We start from the raw sequence: 21689 nt of genomic DNA on the forward strand, positions 1-21689 counted from the left end.
ATAAATTTCCTGTAACTGCACATTCCCTTTAAGCTACTACCTTACTGTCCTTTGCACAGCCAATCATTTTTAGAGTGGTCTACACTCACTGTCCTCACTTCATCACTGCCTGTTCACTCTCCAATCACTGCAGGCTGGCATCCAGCGACACCACGGCAACAAAACGGCTCTCCCTGAGCTCCTCAATAACCTCTGTACTTCCAGAGGCAACGGATAATTTCCTGACTTTGTTTGCTTTGAACTCTCTGTGACATTTAACACTTCCCTTTTCTCATGTGACTCTTGTTTCTCTCACTGTTTGTATCTTTAGCTCTTCCCATCCTCTGATGGTGCCTAATGATCTTCACTCCCCAGGGTTCTGGCTCCAGCTCTCTGCTCAACTGGTTGAATAACTGCTCATGCTACAGCATCCAAACTACATCTGTAACCCCAAACTCCATGCTTACCTCCAGACCTATTTACCCAAGTATCTACTAGATATCTCTACTCAAATTCAACAAGCCCAAAACTAATTCACTATCTTTCTTCTAAAACCAAACCTTCCTTCTATAATCCTTCACCTTGGTAATTAATACTACCATTTACTAAGTTGCTCAAATTAGAAATGTGACAACTCAAGACTTTTCCTTCTCATATTCCTACAATATTTAATTCATCATTAAGTTTTATCTGTTCTTTTTTTTTTTTTTTTTAATTATTTCTTAGAACTATCCAGTTGTGTTTTGGTAAATGAACAACCCATTCTCTGAGAGAGGAAGAGGTGGATGACACTTGACAGTTTTCATGGTGTGATTGATCCTCCCACCACAAATGATTTTGATGCAGGATATTTTCTTGACCCCTTCATGGAACTCGCCGCAGGGTTTCCTTGTTTACTCAGCCCACCCTGCTCAATCCCTTGCAGGAAGGATCCCGCAGGCAAATGTGTGCAGGAACCTGAGCAAGCGAGGGCAGGAACTGGCCACTTCGGCACCAGCAGGAGCAAACTCCATGTGGGCCCCTCACCAGCGTCCCGGTGTGGGCACCTGCCATCCCAAGCCCAGAGGGCATGTAACCATACTCTTTTAGCTCCACCGTCCGCAGATAGCAGTGTGTTATCAGCTCAGTGAGCCGTTTGCCTCATCACGTGGGGCGGCTGCCTTCCGCCAGCAAGGGCAAAAGGCCAGTGCGACCGCCTTTTTGGGTACCTGCACATAGTGTGTCCGAGTTCTTGTCCAGTGCCCAAGAGGAATGAGGTCACTCAGAGGTCACACAGATGAATTGAAGGATGGTTAATGTGGAGATTTGTTGTTGTTGTTTTTTTTTTTCAGTGATGAAAGCAGCTTTCAGTGGACAGGGGAGCTGGAAAGGGAATGGAAAGGGAAGATCCCTCTCCTCTGAATCAGGTCACCTCTCTCCTATGTCCAGGCGCTTCTTCCTGACTTCTAGCTGCTTCTTCCCTCTGCTGGCTGAGTTCTGGGGTCTTTATAGGCACAGGATGGGGACAGGGCAGGCCATAGGTAGTTTTGGCAAAGGCAATATTCTATTGGTAAAAAAGACATTTTTCAGAAAGAACCAATCGGGAGAGAATGGAAGTTTTCACTTTGGGCTGTGGGTTTCAGGCTTTTCGGCTTGAAGGTGGGATTTTGCCAGGGACCCACCCCTGTATGCCTACAGTTTCTCTGCCTCCTGTTGCTATTAATTTTAAGCTACCAATGTAACATCACTGAACAGAATTCAGGAAGAGACATGCAGAACACATATGGCGTTTCCACCAACAGATGTAATAGATGTAAAAAACCTCGAAAGAGTAGATAATAGTAAAATAATTATGAAGTGATGAGTTTTTACTATTTACTTTCTTTGTTTTTAATATAATTAATTTAATTATACATGTATGTAATTTAATTTTTAATTGATGGCTTTAACAACCAACTCAAAAAATTCTTGAAATGTAACAAACAGCTCTCACAAACCAGTACAGCCTGGATCTATCCCTCTTTTCTCCACTCCCAAGACCACAGCCAAACCGTAAGGCTCTGACCACCTCACCCTGATGTTACAATTGTCTCTCACAGGTCATGCTACTGGTCTGTCCTCCACACAGCTGTCACACATGCAAATCTGGTTATATCATCACCCCTGTCCACAAATGTGTGCACACACACAGAGACATACACACATGCATGCACACACATACACGCTTACAATAATTATTTGGGTCCCTATAGCTTTATGGCTGGAATTTTTAAGTTTTTTTTAATGCACTATGACTTTTACAATATGGCTATCTGCTTGCTTTTGAGCCTTGTCTACCGCAGCCCACTTCCCCTACTGACAGTCTAGAGACCCAAATATTAACATCCTGGAGACTCGATGCTTCTGCAACTTCACCCATGCTGCTGCCTGCCACCCTGTAGAGTACACTTCTCATCCTTCATACAGCTAACTACTGTTTGTTAGTTTTCAAACCTCAGATCAAGAATTACCTTCTCTGGAGGTCATCTCTATGCAGTAGTTAAGAACACTGTAGTTAAGAACACAGACCTGAAATCAAACAGAATTGTTAAATATCTGCTCTGCCATTTCTTAGCTGTGTAACCTTGAACAAGTTACTTGATCTTTATGCCTGAGTTTCCTTACTAGTGAAATGATTACAATAATGTGCTTACCTGATAGAATTGTTCAGAAGATTTAAAGAATATGTGTGTGCAAAGCTCTTAGAATAGTGCCTAGAACTTAAGCACTTAGGACATAGTAAAGTTAGCTATTATTAACTACCTAACTTAAAAATGCTTCCGATCTCTCTTTCCGTTGCATTATGTATGTAATCATCACATTGCACTATATGATTTTACATAAATATGTTATATATTTATAGATACATTATTAGTATATAGAAACATATATAGATATGTGTATATAATACATATGTAGATACAGGTATATAAGTATATAGATACATATATACATATACAGTATACATATAGCCCTCAACCTGTGGGATCTGACACTATCTCCAGATACACATATATAGTATATACATATATGTATACTACATATGTATATATGTATCTATGTACTTATATACATGTATCTATATATGTATACATTTATCTATATACATATATACATTATATACATATATGTATCTATACACACACACATATATATGTTTCATCCATGGTTCCTGTCTCATAACTCCCATAGACCTTGTTATAATGTTATAATGTTGGTGCACTTTAGGCCTCATAAGTGGACCTCAGAATAACAGGATCTCTCTCTCTAATCTTCTGTTTTTTTACCTGCTACTTTTTCTCCCCAAGGCAGGACTCTAATCTTCCCCTGCCTTTACCTACCTTGTGAGATTGTAGGTTATAAGACCCCCATTTCAGAAAGGGTTCTCCTCCATATTCTGGAGGAAGGAATGTTGCACGGAGATGCCAAGAAGAGACCCAGCACAGTGACTCATGCCTGTAATCTCAGCACTTTGGGAGGTCAAGGTGGGAGAATCATTTGAACCCAGGAGTTCAAGACCAGCCTGGGCAACATAGAAAAAAAAAAATTTAATTACCCAAGTGTGGAGGCAATCGCCTGTAACCCCAACTACTTGGGAGGTTGAGGTAGGAGCACGCTTGGACCCAGGAGGTAGAAATCACACCACTGCACTCCGGCCTCACAGTCAGAGTGAGACCCACCTCAAAGGAAAAAAAAAAGAGGCCAAAAAGAATTTGAACAGATGGGCCTTGCTGGGTTTCCCTACTCCGCCTTTGAGCGCTAAAGCATACCCTTTTTGTCTAAACACATTTCTATGTGGTTGTCAATGGTGCCTATCCTTTTATGAAGTCTCTATAAAAGGCGCAAGGGGACAAGGTTTGAAGAAATTACAAGATAACTGAACCTATGGAGGTTCCTAGAGGGTGTGTTCTGGGGAGGGCTTGGAATCTCTGTGCCCCTTCCCCCATACCTCGCCCTTTGCATCTCTTCATTTGTATCCTTTGTAATATCCTTTATTATAAACCAGTAAACCCAAGTAGGTGTTTCCCTGAGTTCTGTGACCCACTCTAGCAAATTAATCGAACCCAAAGAGGGAGTCATGGAAGCCCAACTTGAAACCAGTCAGTCCGAAGTTCTGGAGGCCTGATCTTGTGACTGGTATCTGGGAAAGGGAAGATGTCTTGTGAGACTGAGCCCTCAACCTGTGGGATCTGACGCTATCTCCAGTTACACAGTGTCAGAATTCATTTGGAAGACACTCAGCTGGTGCCTGCTGCAGAGTTGATTACTTGCATGTTGATGACGAAAAATCTTCCACATTTGGTCACAGAAGTCTTCTGTGTTGATGGTAGTGTGGTGTGAGACCAGAGGAAAAGCAATTTGAGATTTTCCACATGCAGAAACTCTTAAGACAGAACCTATATGTCCCTGTACTTAGGCAGTGTCTAGTAAGCACTCAGTGAATGAATTTAAAAAATGAATGAGTGATGTAAGCTCTCACCAACTGGACATTCTTCCCTTTTGATTCATTCAGCTACATTTAGATTTAGGGAAATGAAGGGAACTTGTGAGATCATGCGGACAGATTAAAAGATAAATATTTTCTCAAATTTAATTAGCTGTGCATGTTGCTGCAACAAACAAAGTCAAAGAGAAATGAGCCTTATGACACACAACACTTTTGATAATTCTTGCTTCCCCTTTAAGTTGTACCATTTGTAAGAAAATAGGATAGCATTCCATGTGCCTAATTCCATTGTTACGTGTGGTGAATGTCGGAAACACTCCTGGCATTAAAAGGAGCCTAAATGTGTGGCCAGAATGGACTTTAATGTTCTACTGGACAATTTTTCTGACCTCACAGCAAAACTTAAATTACATTATTTTCTGAGAATCTAAGTTGTTTATTCAATAATCACAACTTAACTTATCTGGAAGATGAGAGAAAAAAGAATTAAAATTTATTAAGCATCTCCTAGGTATCAGGCAGATTTACAGGTATCATTTCTTCTAAGTCTCACAAAACTGAATTAGATGTTTTATTAGTCAAGGTTCTCCGGAGAAACAGAATCAATAGGAGATAGGTAGGTAGGTAGGTAGGGAGGTAGGTAGGTAGGTAGATAGATATAGATAATGAGGACTTAGTTCACATTAATGGCGCCAGTCCCAAGATCTGCAGTCAGCAAATTGGAAAACCAGGAGAGCCAATTGTATAGTTCCCATTCAAGTCTGAAGACCTGAGAACCAATGATGTGAGTTCTAGTCCAAGTCTGAAGTCCTAAGAATTGGAGGGCTGATGGTGTTAAGTCCCAGTCCAATGGCAGAATATCAGTGTCCCAACTCAAACAGATAGGCAGAGAGAGAGAAGGAATTCTTCCTTCCCCTGCCTTTTTGTTCTGTTCAAGTCCCCAATGGATTGAATTATGCCCACTCACATTGGGTACAGCAATCTGCTTTATTCTGTCTACCAATTCAAATGCTAATTCCTTCAGAACACACCCTCAAAGACATAAGCAGGAATAATGTCTAAGTAGATATCTGGGCATCCCATGGTCTAGTCACGTTGACATATAAAATTAACCATGGCAGATGTTATCCCCATTTTTAGATGGGGAATCTGAGGCTTAGGGGGCTAAGTAACTTGCCAAAGATCATATAGATGGCAAATGTAGCTCCAGACTTCAAATGCATGTCTCTCTAATCTGAAAGCATCATTCTGCTTCCACTAAACCAATGGTTCTCAATCAGGGCGATTTTGCCCCCCATGGAACATTTGGCAACGTCTGGAGACATTTTTGGTTGTCCCTAGCTGGTGGGGGATGGGGGCTCACTACTGACATCTAATGGGCAGAGGCCAGGAATGCTGCTAAGCATCCTACAATGCACAGTACAGCCCCCCCGCAACAAAGAATCATCAAGCCAAAATGTTAATAGTGCCAAGGTAAAGAAACCCTGCACTAAATCATACTGTTTTGTATTTCTGTAGTTTTCAAAAACAGTAGAATAGTAATAACATACTGATCTAAAACATAAGGCTAGGCACAGTGGCTCATCTCTGTAATCCCAGCACTTTGGTAGGCTGAGGTAGGAGGAATGCTTGAGGTCAGAGGTTTGAGACCAGCCTGGGCAACATGGCAAGACCCCATCTCTACAAAAAAATACAAACAATTAGCCGAGCATAGTAGTGTGCACCTATATCCCCAGCTATTTCAGAGTCTGGGGCAGGAGGATGACCTGAGCCCAGAAGTCAGAGGCTGCAGTGAGCTATGATTGCAATTATACTCTAGCCTGAGCAACAGAGCCAGACCCTGTCTCAAAAATAAAAATAAATAAATAAAATAAAATATAAGTGACTATAGTTCCACAAATCTAATAAATATTTGTGGAATAAATGAATAAATAAGTAAACGTTGAATTTAAAATGTAGAGGAAAGAAACTGCATTTTTCAATGATTATTTACAATTAGCATTCACTAACAGGATAGAATGTTTTAAATTATCATCAATAATAGAGTCTATATATTTACTTTAAGCATGAATTACTATATATAAAATATTTTATTTTAATACAATAAAAATCATGGAATATATGTTCGTGGGTTTAGTAGTTTAAAGGGAAAAGATAGCAGCAATTTAAGGTTCATAAATTTAATGGAATTATTTTCAATTTTAGAATCCTAAAATATTAGGGCTTAGAGGATCATCTAGGTCTCACTCTTCATTGTTCATCACTTGAGAAAACTGTATCTAAAAAAGGGCAAGTGACTTTCCCAAGGTCTCCTGGCAGTCAGGGACACTGCTAGAGACAGAATCCAGCTCTCCTGACAGTTTAATGCTTTTCTCGTTGTAAGGTGTTTTTCAATGTATTGGAGTTTGGGGCAGCGGGGAGAGGTTGCTCCATGTTTTTACTTAAATACATTTTTCTTTCATTGAAAACTGAATTCCTATGCTTTTTGCCTTGTTTAGAACATAAGATATTTTATTTAAAGAAACTTTTGATATCAAGTAATCCAACCAACCTTCTAAGATAAGCCTTTTCCTTCAACACAAGAAAGTGCATTTTGCCAAGTATATACCATCTTACTACTTTAAATGTTTGGAACTTTTTCTTTAAAAACTCAAACTCAAAGTGAAATCTCAATTCGTCCCAGTGGTGTTTTTTTTGGTTTGTTTTGGGATTTTTTTTAGTTTTTGCCCCCCTTCCTTACACCTTTTCTGTAAGAGGTAAAATGGAGAATTTTCAAAACAGCTAGAAAAAAGCTGGACTAGGAGCCAGGAAATCTCGCTTCAATCCCAGCTCCCCTTCTACAGAGTCGGTGACCTCCAGCATGTCACACTGTAGGCTTTCTAGGCCTGTTCTTCATCTGCCACATCCTGGGGTTGTTGTAAAGATCAAACAAGGTAATATCCCATTTGTAAATTTATTTGGTAAACCCAAAGCACTATGGCAATAGAAATTTCAAGTATATTTTATATGCCATTACCCTTTCTAAATAAAGTAAACATGCATTCCACTGTTAATATTCTAAATTTCTCCTTGTTATATGGAGTCATTTTCAGAGGGATCACTTAGACGAATTATATGTGAGTCTCCAAGTACATGTCATTTTCATTAAAACTGGGAATTGATTAGTCCAGACTAGTTTATTTAAGGTTGTAAATGATTGTTTCTCCCCACACCCCTGATTCAATCCTCCCACCCCCTACCCCACCATACACACACACACACACACACACACATACACAATCCCAAACCACTTTCTATGTGCAGCTTTACTCTCCATTCTTCCAACTCACTGTTCCCTGGTACAGGTGGCCCACCCTGCATTATTTGAATAGTGAGATAGGTAAAAATGTGTTCTTGTTCCTAACATGATGGGGAAGCCTATGCTATAGCCCCGTTTTCTTCAATAGAAACTTCATTTGCTGTTACTTTGGGAGGCCGAGGCAGGTGGATCACTTGAGGCCAGGAGTTCGAGACCAGCCTGGACAACATGGTGAAACCCCCGTCTCTACTAAAAATACAAAAATTAGCCAGTCATGGTGGCACATGCCAGTAATTCCAGCTACTTGGGAGGCTGAGGCATGAGAATCACTTGAGCCTGGGAGGGCAGAGGTTATAGTGAACCAAGATTGCACTATTGCACTCCAGCTTGGGCAACAGAATGAGACTCTGTCTCAAAAAAAAAAAAAGGTGGGGGGGAACCTTCATTTGCTGAGTTAGAACCAAAGACTCATAGAAATTCCTATGTGTCACACCAAAAATGATGATGATAATGATGGAGGAAAATAAGGAGAATATGAAGAAAATATGAAATGGAAGTCATCTGTTGTTAAATGGAGATGAAACATGTACATATGTTGCCACTCCCTGCTAAAATTCCAGAATAATGATAGGAAAAGAATAGTAATAATACAGACTCACAGTGACTAAGATAAAAGAAGAGGAGACAAAGAAGATAAGTGTCAACACATCTTTAGAAGATGGAAGACTGACTTAGAACAGGGAAAGCTTAAACCTAAGAGTCTGCAGAGAAGGATGCCATAGACAAAGAAGGAAGCCATTCACACCGAAGAACCCATGCAAGTTTCCAGAATTGGAGGCACCAGGTGATTTGAAAGGCAAGGTGAAGATAGACGCTGAAATCTGGAGTATTGGTTGAAAGCCTATCAGATTAACTCTTAGATTCAAGATCCTTCCTCCTGCCTGCACAGGCAGAGGACTTCCATGTTTCAACACAAGCAGGAAAAAGCTTATCCTCTGGCTCTGCACTCAGGGTAAGCACAATGTCAGCTGGCAGGTGGAGCCATACAGAAACCTAGGGCTAAGTGAGACAACTCCAGTCTCTTCACTCATCTCACAGAATGCTAGCAGGTTTATATTTGCTTCCCAAGGTAAGAGGAAAGAATTTCTCCTCTAGAGAAAAGAAAATCTCCCTAAAATATCTGAGAATGACCTTTGGGGTGCCCCATCGAGACTGTCAGATTCCTGCTCTTGGAACCCTCCAATGCTCCATGGAACTGTTCTTTGGAAGCCCTCCAAGCCCTGTCCATAAAGTTCTAATTGGCTTTCTAGTGACTCACTGCTAAGTACTAATGGACAGCCAAATACGTCAAATATTAGAGAAAAGCTTTCAACATGAAAAACAAAGATCAAAACAAACTAACTTGGAAAAAAAGGGGAACAAGAAGGAAACAGAAAATGCAGGATGCAGAGGAAATTTTCAAAATATTTGATTAATATCCTCAAGGAGACAAGAACATATGTCACACTAATAAAGAACAGGACAATATTAAAAAGAGAAGCCAACAGGAAATAAATTCTCACTCATGTGGAAGCAAAAAAGTTGATCTCATAGAAGTGAGAAGTACAACAGATCTCATAGAAGTAAGAAGTACAACTTGAGGCTGGGAAGGGTGAGGGGAAGAAAGGAATAGGGAGATATTTTCTAAAGGACATAAAACTATAGCTAATAGGAGGAATAAGTTCTAGTGCTCTATACCACTGTAGGATATTATATATTTCAAATAGCTAGAAAGAGGACACTGTTCCCAATACAAAGAAATAATAACTGTTTGAGGTGATGGATATGCTAATTATCCTTATCTGATCACTATACATTATATGTAGTGAAACATCACTATGTACCCCATGAATATGTATAATTATTATTTGTCAATTTAAAATAAAATTAAAAAAGAAAATGAAGTATATGAATATAATTGTTTTAATCAATAAGAGAGGCCAGGCACAGTGGCTCATCCCCGTAATCCTAGCACTTTGGGGGGCTGAGGTGGGCATATCACTTTGAGCTCAGGAGTTTGAGACCAGCCTGGGCAACATGGTGAAACCCTATCTCTAGGGAAAAAAAAAAAAAAAATCAATGGGAGAGATGGAAGGTAAAATTGAGAAAGTTTCCCAGAATGATGGACACACTATTGAAGAGAAGAGCAAAAATGATTTGAAATCGGAGAATCAACCCCAGAATTCTGATATTTAACTAATATAAATTCCAGAAAGAAAAGACAAAAAATAGAAGGGCAAATCCATTAAAGAACTAACACATGGGGGGCGGAGCAAGATGGCCGAATAGGAACAACTCCAGTCTCCAACTCCCAGCGCGAGCGACACAGAAGACCGGTGATTTCTGCATTTTCAACTGAGGTACTGGGGTCATCTCACTAGGGAGTGCCGGACAATCGGTGCTGGTCAGCTGCTGCAGCCTGACCAGCGAGAGCTGAAGCAGGGCGAGGCATCGCCTCACCTGGAAGCGCAAGGGGGAAGGGGATCCGTTTTCCTAGCCAGGGGAACTGAGACACACAACACCTGGAAAATCGGGTAACTCCCACCCCAATACTGCGCTGTAAGCATACAGGCATTCCAGGAGAATATATCCCACACCTGGCCGGGAGGGTCCCACGCCCACGAAGCCTCCCTCACTGCTAACACAGCAGTCTGCCGCGATCTATCCGCAAGGCAGCAGCGAGGCTGGGGGAGGGGCGCCCGCCATTGCTGAGGCTTAAGTAGGTAAACAAACCCGCTGGGAAGCTCGAACTGGGTGGAGCTCACAGCAGCTCAAGGAAGCCTGCCTGTCTCTGTAGTCTCCACCTCTGGGGACAGCGCACAGCTGAAGACCAACAGGGGAAGTAGCGGGAGCCGGTGCAGACGCGAACGACTCTGTCTGACAGCTTTGGGGAGAGCCGCGGATCTCCCAACGCGGAGGTTGAGATCTGAGAACGGACAGACTGCCTGCTCAGGTGTGTCTCTGACCCCTGAGTAGCCTAGCTGGGAGAAATCCCCCACTAGGGGCAGTCTGACACCCCACACCTCACAGAGTGGAGTACACCCCTGAGAGGACACTTCCAAAGGAAGAATCAGACAGGTACACTCGCTGTTCAGCAATATTCTATCTTCGGCAACCTCTGCTGCTGATACCCAGGCAAACAGGGTCTGGAGTGGACCTCAAGCAATCTCCAACAGACCAACAGAGAGTCCTTCTGACTGTCAGAAGGAAAACTATCAAACAGGAAGGACACCTATACCAAAACCCCATCAGTACGTCACCACCATCAAAGACCAGAGACAGATAAAACCACAAAGATGGGGAAGAAGCAGGGCAGAAAAGCTGGAAATTCAAAAAATAAGAGCGCATCTCCCCCTGCAAAGGAGCGCAGCCCATCACCAGCAACGGATCAAAGCTGGTCAGAGAATGACTTGGACGAGAGGAGAGAAGAAGGCTTCAGTCCATCAAACTTATCAGAGCTAAAGGAGGAATTACGTACCCAGCGCAAAGAAACTAAAAATCTTGAAAAAAGAGTGGAAGAATTGACAGCTAGACTCATTAATGCAGAGAAGATCATAAACGAAATGACAGAGATGAAAACCATGACACGAGAAATACGTGACAAATGCACAAGCTTCAGTAACCGACTCGATCAACTGGAAGAAAGAGTATCAGCGATTGAAGATCAAATGAATGAAATGAAGCGAGAAGAGAAACCAAAAGAAAAAAGAAGAAAAAGAAATGAGCAAAGCCTGCAAGAAGTATGGGATTACGTAAAAAGACCAAATCTACGTCTGATTGGGGTGCCTGAAAGTGAGGGGGAAAATGGAACCAAGTTGGAAAACACTCTTCAGGATATCATCCAGGAGAACTTCCCCAACCTAGTAGGGCAGGCCAACATTCAAATTCAGGAAATACAGAGAACGCCACAAAGATACTCCTCCAGAAGAGCAACTCCAAGACACATAATTGCCAGATTCACCAAAGTTGAAATGAAGGAAAAAATCTTAAGGGCAGCCAGAGAGAAAGGTCGGGTCACCCACAAAGGGAAGCCCATCAGACTAACAGCAGATCTCTCGGCAGAAACTCTACAAGCCAGAAGAGAGTGGGGGCCAATATTCAACGTTCTTAAAGAAAAGAATTTTAAACCCAGAATTTCATATCCAGCCAAACTAAGTTTCATAAGTGAAGGAGAAATAAAATCCTTTACAGATAAGCAAATGCTTAGAGATTTTGTCACCACCAGGCCTGCCTTACAAGAGACCCTGAAGGAAGCCCTAAACATGGAAAGGAACAACCGGTACCAGCCATCGCAAAAACTTGGCAAAATGTAAAGACCATCGAGGCTAGGAAGAAACTGCATCAACTAACGAGCAAAATAACCAGTTAATATCATAATGGCAGGATCAAGTTCACACATAACAATATTAACCTTAAATGTTAATGGACTAAATGCTCCAATGAAAAGACACAGACTGGCAAACTGGATTAAGAGTCAAGACCCATCAGTCTGCTGTATTCAGGAGACCCATCTCACATGCAGAGACATACATAGGCTCAAAATAAAGGGATGGAGGAAGATCTACCAAGCAAATGGAGAACAAAAAAAAGCAGGGGTTGCAATCCTAGTCTCTGATAAAACAGACTTTAAACCATCAAAGATCAAAAGAGACAAAGAAGGCCATTACATAATGGTAAAGGGATCAATTCAACAGGAAGAGCTAACTCTCCTAAATATATATGCACCCAATACAGGAGCACCCAGATTCATAAAGCAAGTCCTTAGAGACTTACAAAGAGACTTAGACTCCCATACAATAATAATGGGGGACTTCAACACTCCGCTGTCAACATTAGACAGATCAACGAGACAGAAAGTTAACAAGGATATCCAGGAATTGAACTCATCTCTGCACCAAGCGGACCTAATAGACATCTATAGAACTCTCCACCCCAAATCAACAGAATATACATTCTTCTCAGCACCACATCGCACTTATTCCAAAATTGACCACATAATTGGAAGTAAAGCACTCCTCAGCAAATGTAAAAGAACAGAAATTATAACAAACTGTCTCTCAGACCACAGTGCAATCAAACTAGAACTCAGGACTAAGAAACTCAATCAAAACCGCTCAACTACATGGAAACTGAACAACCTGCTCCTGAATGACTACTGGGTACATAACGAAATGAAAGCGGAAATAAAGATGTTCTTTGAAACCAATGAGAACAAAGATACAACATACCAGAATCTCTGGGACACATTTAAAGCAGTGTGTAGAGGGAAATTTATAGCACTAAATGCCCACAAGAGAAAGCAGGAAAGATCTAAAATTGACACTCTAACATCACAATTAAAAGAACTAGAGAGGCAAGAGCAATCACATTCAAAAGCTAGCAGAAGGCAAGAAATAACTAAGATCAGAGCAGAACTGAAGGAGATAGAGACACAAAAAACCCTCCAAAAAATCAATGAATCCAGGAGTTGGTTTTTTGAAAAGATCAACAAAATTGACAGACCGCTAGCAAGGCTAATAAAGAAAAAAAGAGAGAGGAATCAAATAGATGCAATAAAAAATGATAAAGGGGATATCACCACTGACCCCACAGAAATACAAACTACCATCAGAGAATACTATAAACACCTCTACGCAAATCAACTAGAAAATCTAGAAGAAATGGATAATTTCCTGGACACTTACACTCTCCCAAGGCTAAACCAGGAAGAAGTTGAATCCCTGAATAGACCAATAGCAGGCTCTGAAATTGAGGCAACAATTAATAGCCTACCCACCAAAAAAAGTCCAGGACCAGATGGATTCACAGCTGAATTCTACCAGAGGTACAAGGAGGAGCTGGTACCATTCCTTCTGAAACTATTCCAATCAATAGAAAAAGAGGGAATCCTCCCTAACTCATTTTATGAGGCCAACATCATCCTGATACCAAAGCCTGGCAGAGACACAACAAAAAAAGAGAATTTTAGACCAATATCCCTGATGAACATTGATGCAAAAATCCTCAATAAAATACTGGCAAACCGGATTCAGCAGCACATCAAAAAGCTTATCCACCATGATCAAGTGGGCTTCATCCCTGGGATGCAAGGCTGGTTCAACATTCGCAAATCAATAAACGTAATCCAGCATATAAACAGAACCAAAGACAAGAACCACATGATTGTCTCAATAGATGCAGAAAAGGCTTTTGACAAAATTCAACAGCCCTTCATGCTAAAAACGCTCAATAAATTCGGTATTGATGGAACGTACCTCAAAATAATAAGAGCTATTTATGACAAACCCACAGCTAATATCATACTGAATGGGCAAAAACTGGAAAAATTCCCTTTGAAAACTGGCACAAGACAGGGATGCCCTCTCTCACCACTCCTATTCAACATAGTGTTGGAAGTTCTGGCTAGGGCAATCAGGCAAGAGAAAGAAATCAAGGGTATCCAGTTAGGAAAAGAAGAAGTCAAATTGTCCCTGTTTGCAGATGACATGATTGTATATTTAGAAAACCCCATCGTCTCAGCCCAAAATCTCCTTAAGCTGATAAGCAACTTCAGCAAAGTCTCAGGATACAAAATTAATGTGCAAAAGTCACAAGCATTCTTATACACCAGCAACAGACAAGCAGAGAGCCAAATCAGGAATGAACTTCCATTCACAATTGCTTCAAAGAGAATCAAATACCTAGGAATCCAGCTTACAAGGGATGTAAAGGACCTCTTCAAGGAGAACTACAAACCACTGCTCAGTGAAATCAAAGAGGACACAAACAAATGGAAGAACATACCATGCTCATGGATAGGAAGAATCAATATCGTGAAAATGGCCATACTCCCCAAGGTTATTTATAGATTCAATGCCATCCCCATCAAGCTACCAATGAGTTTCTTCACAGAATTGGAAAAAACTGCTTTAAAGTTCATATGGAACCAAAAAAGAGCCCGCATTGCCAAGACAATCCTAAGTCAAAAGGACAAAGCTGGAGGCGTCACGCTACCTGACTTCAAACTATACTACAAGGCTACAGTAACCAAAACAGCATGGTACTGGTACCAAAACAGAGATATAGACCAATGGAACAGAACAGAGTCCTCAGAAATAATACCGCACATCTACAGCCATCTGATCTTTGACAAACCTGAGAGAAACAAGAAATGGGGAAAGGATTCCCTATTTAATAAATGGTGCTGGGAAAATTGGCTAGCCATAAGTAGAAAGCTGAAACTGGATCCTTTCCTTACCCCTTATACGAAGATTAATTCAAGATGGATTAGAGACTTAAATGTTAGACCTAATACCATAAAAACCCTAGAAGAAAATCTAGGTAGTACCATTCAGGACATAGGCATGGGCAAGGACTTCATGTCTAAAACACCAAAAGCAACGGCAGCAAAAGCAAAAATTGACAAATGGGATCTAATTAAACTAAAGAGCTTTTGCACAGCAAAAGAAACTACCATCAGAGTGAACAGGCAACCTACAGAATGGGAGAAAATTTTTGCAACCTACTCATCTGACAAAGGGCTAATATCCAGAATCTACAAAGAACTCAAACAAATATACGAGAAAAAAACAAACAACCCCATCAAAAAGTGGGGAAAGGATATGAACAGACATTTCTCAAAAGAAGATATTCATACAGCCAACAGACACATGAAAAAATGCTCATCATCACTGGCCATCAGAGAAATGCAAATCAAAACCACAATGAGATACCATCTCACACCAGTTAGAATGGCAATCATTAAGAAGTCAGGAAACAACAGGTGTTGGAGAGGATGTGGAGAAATAGGAACACTTTTACACTGTTGGTGGGATTGTAAACTAGTTCAACCATTATGGAAAAGAGTATGGCAATTCCTCAAGGATCTAGAACTAGATGTACCATATGACCCAGCCATCCCACTACTGGGTATATACCCAAAGGATTATAAATTATTCTACTACAAAGACACATGTACACGTATGTTTATTGCGGCACTATTCACAATAGCAAAGACTTGGAATCAACCCAAATGTCCATCTGTGACAGACTGGATTAAGAAAATGTGGCACATATACACCATGGAATACTATGCAGCCATAAAAAAGGATGAGTTTGCGTCCTTTGTAGGGACATGGATGCAGCTGGAAACCATCATTCTTAGCAAACTATCACAAGAAGAGAAAACCAAACACCGCATGTTCTCACTCATAGGTGGGAACTGAACAATGAGATCACTTGGACTCGGGAAGGGGAACATCACACACTGGGGTCTATCATGGGGAGGGGGGAGGGGGGAGGAGGGAGGGATTGCATTGGGGAGTTATACATGATATAAATGATGAATTGATGGGTGCTGACGAGTTGATGGGTGCAGCACCCCAACATGGCATAAGTATACATATGTAACAAACCTGCACGTTATGCACATGTACCCTAGAACTTAAAGTATAATAAAAAAAAAAAAAAGGTAAAAAAAAAAAAAAAAAAAAAAAAAAAAAAAAAAAAAAAAAAAAAAAAAAAAAAAAAAAAGAACTAACACATGAAATGCTCCCCAGAACAGAAATACATAAATTTCCAAATTCAAAGGGCCTAATGAGTTTCTGAAATAAATGTAAAAGTATCCAAGCTAAGGCGGAGATGGTAATATTTCAGAAGACTGGGGCCAAATGTAAAAATGTAAAAGCATCCATAAAGAAGAAAAAAAATACTGTGTTCGTAAAAACTTCGGGGAAAAACTCACATCAGAGTTCTTACTAGCAACACTGGAAATTATAAGAAAATAGACCAGTGCTTTAAAAAAAATTCTGAGAAAAAATTCCAATCTAGAATTCTATAGCTAGTCAAACTATGTACCAAGTAAAGGGTAAAATACAGGTATTTTTCTAATATGCAGTACCTTAAAAATTCTGTCTCCTGTGTATGATTTCTCAAGAAACTTATGGAGTATGTGCTTCATCAAAATGAGGGAGAAAACTAAGAAAGAAAAATATATGGGACCTAGGCAGCAAGAAATCAAACAGAAGAAAAAAGACAAAGGGGATTACCAGGGTGTGGTGACCCCAAGTATGAACCCCAGGAGAAAAGCCGCACAGCAGCCTGGAATACACCAGTCCAAAGGAAGCAAGGAATCTGAGACTCTGGGAGCGCCACTTCCAAGGGGGGAAATGAACACGAGGGATTTCCTTAGGGGGTTGTTAATGTTGCTATGTTGTTGTTATTGTTGTTACCATATTAAGAGGAAATTTTTAATTTTGTTGGAAAATTCAGGAAGAATAAGTGATGGGTGCACAAAAAAGTATGTAAAAAGCTTTAAAAGGAAGGCAATTTCTAAATCAAAACAAAACCAAAATATTGTTCAAGAAAAGAAATGTCAGTGTGGTTCAATACATGAAACTACTACTTGGTTCAACTGTGAAGAATATTACATTGTCATGAATGTTAAATAAAAATTTAAACAAGAATTGTGATAAAATTATTTTAGGAAGAGAAGTGTGTGCGTGTGTCGTGCGCGTGCGCGTGCGTGTGTGTGAAGTGATAGTTGTTGCAATATTAAATCCCTAGAGTAATATTTAATATATTTTAAAATATCCATTTAAGCATATTGTGTAGAAATATTGGGATAAGTAGCAGAAGAAACTGCTTAGTTTCTTTATAAACCTCAAAGTCTTATTTAAAACTCTGTGAATGTGTTTATGATTGCAAAAAATAATTTAAAGGAGTCATCTAGTATGTCTGGGAGATCCATAAAACCTCCATTAAATACTAAAAACTAGCCCTAATCCCAGTTAGAGATCAGACCACCAGACTCAGGGATACCCTGCAAAAAAATGTAGGCTGCCCACTACTTTCAAGAACCACAATAATATAACTCGTGTGTGGGAAAAGCCTTAGACCCAGAGTTCATCTGGAGACGACTTACTTAACCTCTCTGAGCCTCACTTGTCTCATTTCTAAACTTAAAGAGTTCGTTTGGAACTAACTAAACTCAAATGAAAGGCAAATAACAAAAGTGAGCGATCTAGCACAAACGCCAGCATCCCTTACAGAGGGTAGTCTCAACACAGATGCAGCCAACTGTTGTCATGAAGGCCTGTTGTTGCCAAGAGGTTAGATGGTTCAAGAGAAACTGGAAATTTGGATTTTGACATGAAACCTCTGGAATTTAAAATACTGGTTTAAAATGCACAGTGCCTACCAAACCAAACCTATCTGAAGGCCACCCCCAACTCACAGATTGCCAGTAAAGACCTCTGAATTAGATGAACATAAATGCCCTCTAGGTCTATGACTCTGTGGCAGTGCAGTATTGTATGACTAAAAATCTTCACTGAATGAATGTGTTTCTTTACCACTAAACAGGCGGCGTGTTTTTACTCAAACTTGACATACCACGTTACTTCATTTCGTGATTTTTTTTCATTATAAATACTCACAAATCTTAAGACCTGAGATCTGCACAGCGTCTTTACTCAAAGAAGTACAGTCATAAACAGAGATATGTTCTGCCAAACATGGCCTGACCAAAAAATCAGGGAGTAATTTTCACAAGTACACAACTGAGTAAGACCTGCCATCGATCTGTCTTTTCAGACATATTAATCCACAAAGATAGAAATCACTTTTATGTGCCAAGGACAATATCAAGCTCAGTATTTGCTAAGATTATCTTTCAGTTTTTCGTGAGGCAACTTTTCCCTACCACTGATAATTATCTTCTTGGTTCACAGATCTGGAAAGCATGAAGACTGGGCTTTTTTTCCTGTGTATCTTGGGAACTGCAGCTGCAATCCCGGTAAATTTCCTTTCTTCTGTTATTACATCTCTTTCTCCTAATATTTAATTTAGAAATCCTCCATTTAAAAGAAAATGTTATTATATAATGGTTTGAAATTCTCTTTTTTATTTTAATTATATTCTTTATTGCCCAAGTAATAAACAAGTAATTGGAAAACTCAAGGTACTTAAAAAAATTTTTTTTTGATCAGGTTCTACAAGACACAATAAATATGCAGCAGAAAGTGTGGGCTATCCATTTATTAGCCATAGAATATGCCCAAATACCCAAGACACAGGAAGAAATAAATTCTCCCAGGGAAGTTCATCACATTGTTATTATAAACCTAAGACTTTAGACCGGGTGCAGTGGCTCACACCTGTAATCCCAGCACTTTGGAAGACCAAGGTGAGCGGATCACCTGAGGTTAGGAGTTCAAGACCAGCCTGGCCAACATGGCAAAACCCTGTCTCTACTAAAAAAATACAAAAATTAGCCAGGTGTGGTGGTGAGCACCTGTAATCCCAGCTACTCGGGAGGCTGAGGCAAGGAGAATCAATCAGGAGGCAGAGGTTGCAGTGAGCTAAGGTCACTCCACTGCACTCCAGCCTGGGCAACAGAGCAAGACTCCGTCAAAAAAAAAAAAAAAAAAAAACTTAAGGTGCATATCCACAGTCTCCAGCAGCATTTTCTTCAAGATCAAATAGATTGGCTGAGAAAAATTTTGAGAGTCTATAATGAAAACAGGAACCAATGGGTTAGGCAGGAAACGATACAGTAATCATAAACAAGCTCCTAACTCATTCTTGGGAGGCTGTCCAAGCAAGTATACTGAAAGTAGGCAGGACTAGAATATTCTCTTCTTCGTGGTCAGATACACTGGCCCCATTTGCACAGCAGTAAAGCAGCTGAACACATATTAGATCATTTGAAACCACATCAGTGGACTCAAAACAAACTGAAAGTTAAAAAACAAATGAAACCATGGCATGGACGACCACCAGAGACGTTCCGCAAATGATCCATGGAATCCTTCATTAAACCAAAGGATTGTGCCATTTTTTTTCTTTTTCACCAAATGGAGGAATCAGCCTCTTTTAAATAGACAAAGCAATTTCTCAATTGTCCCTTTCCTCCCTTCCTCTCTAGGTCTAAAATTCTGTCCTTGCTTTTTGGATAAGTTGTTAGCTAGCTCCTGGTTGACAAATGTGTCAGCAAAAACAAACTCCATGGCATCGAGACCAAGCTGTTCTTGGAAGACAGAGTATATGACCACTATCAGGAATCATGCTTAAGCAGCGTGGAGCTACTCCAGCTGAAATTATACATTACACCCTGAAATTACAAAATCGGGACAAATTAATGTTCAACGCTGAAAGGAGTTCCCACAAAACCATTGTTTTCTCCTGAAAATGTGCTTTGTCCTTGCAGCTGTTGCTATTATGTAAATATACATTAAAAAATGTCTTTGGGCCACGCACTGTGGCTCCTACCTGTAATCCCAGCACTTTGGGAGGTCAAGGCCAGAGGGTCACTTGAGCCCAGGAGTTCAAGACCAGCCTGGGTAACATAGTGAAGCCTTGTCTCTACAAAAAAAAAAAAAAAAAAAAAAAAAAAAAAAAAAAAAAAAAAAAAAAAAATTGGTCAGGTGCCATGGCATGTGCCTGTAGTCCCAGCTACTTGGGAGGCACAGGAGGGAGGATCCCTTGAGCCAGGAGAGTCGAGGCTGCAGTGAGCCAAGATCGCACCACAGCATTCCAGCCTGGGTGGCAGAGCAAGACTCTGTCTCAAAAAACAAAAACAGTTTGAACCAAATGTTTGAATGACACACTTGTATTTAGACACATTCCAGATGTTTCCTTTCTGGGACAATTTGATATCATGTAAACCTAGCCAAACACTAGAAAGCTAAGTGTCTTCTCATAGAACTGACCTATTAAAAATTTGTATCATTTTCCCTGCCTGCCTGAATTCTCCAGATGTAAATGGATTCTGTGTAGTTGGGAGATTCCAAATAGATTTCCAGAGGCCACGTTAAATAAATAGAAATATGCTCATAATGATAAAACGTAATTTCAATTGCAGAATATTTCTGAAAGTAAAAGAGCTGCCATTTTTTGTGTGCATTTCTTCCTGCTTGGGCAGTAGATGAATGGAGGGGCAGAGAGAGTGACCAGTTCTCCACTAATAAGCCTAAAATCTCCCCCATCCATTGCCTTCTATGATGCCCCCTGTTGGCAGCTTAACCAAAGTGGCCACCATTCTTTTTCCTTTTCCCCCTTCTTTAAGGCTTCTTTATAAACTTTTTCAAATTAATTACCCATCTTAGGTGAAAAGGAGATAAGAAGCAAAACAGCAAACCAAACCTAAAGGAATCCTATACTTTGGCCAGAAGCCGTGGCTCACCTCTGTAATCCCAGCACTTTGGGAGGCCGAGGTGGACAGATCACTTGAGGCCAGGAGTTCAAGGCCAGCCTGGCCAACATGGTGAAACCCTGTCTCTACTAAAAAAACAAATAAATAAACACAAAAATTAGCATGGCATGGTAGCAGGCACCTGCAATCCCAGCTACTCAGGAGGCTGAGGCATGAGAATCGCTTGAACCCAGCAGACGGAGGTTACAGTGAGCCGAAATCGTGCCACTGTACTTCAGCCTGGGCAACTGAGCAAGACTCTGTCTCAAAAAAAAAAAAATTAAAAATTAAAAAATAAATCCTGTAGTCTATGGTTTTCTTTATATTACACAGTCAGCGCTATAGGACCTGCTAATGGAATAAAAATAAGTTAATCCAAATAGAATCCCAGTTTCATACTTACACCTGGATATGCTATCTGAGTGTCCAGAGTATCTCTCTAATAAAGATCTACAGTGAATATCTGCCTCAGATACTGGGCAGTTTATATTACTACCACGGTGTGATGTTAGCACTAGCAATAGTAATTTTCAGTTGGGCAACTCCTTAAAATTTATAAAATTTTTTTATACATAACCTTATTTTGATATTTCTGCTCACTTGATATTTCTTGCCACCTTGAGAGATGGCAGGGTAGAAATTAATGACCTTGACCGGACATGGTGGTTCATGTCTGTAATCTCAGCACTTTGGGAGGCCAAGACAGGAAGATTGCTTGAGTTCAGAAGTTCGAGGCC

At 40.4% G+C, this 21689-nt stretch overlaps 1 protein-coding gene across 1 annotated transcript in view; it reads left to right on the forward strand.

Moving 5' to 3' along the window:
- SPARCL1 (SPARC like 1) overlaps positions 1-21689 on the forward strand; it is a 61843-nt gene that overhangs the window by 17899 nt on the left and 22255 nt on the right. The window contains 1 exon segment of the mRNA XM_010383124.2: positions 18491-18555. Coding sequence (XP_010381426.1) covers positions 18502-18555 — 54 coding nt within the window. The 5' untranslated portion in view covers positions 18491-18501.

The sequence above is a fragment of the Rhinopithecus roxellana genome, chromosome 2 (genome assembly GCF_007565055.1).
Source record: "Rhinopithecus roxellana isolate Shanxi Qingling chromosome 2, ASM756505v1, whole genome shotgun sequence".
In the NCBI taxonomy this organism is placed as follows: domain Eukaryota; kingdom Metazoa; phylum Chordata; class Mammalia; order Primates; family Cercopithecidae; genus Rhinopithecus; species Rhinopithecus roxellana.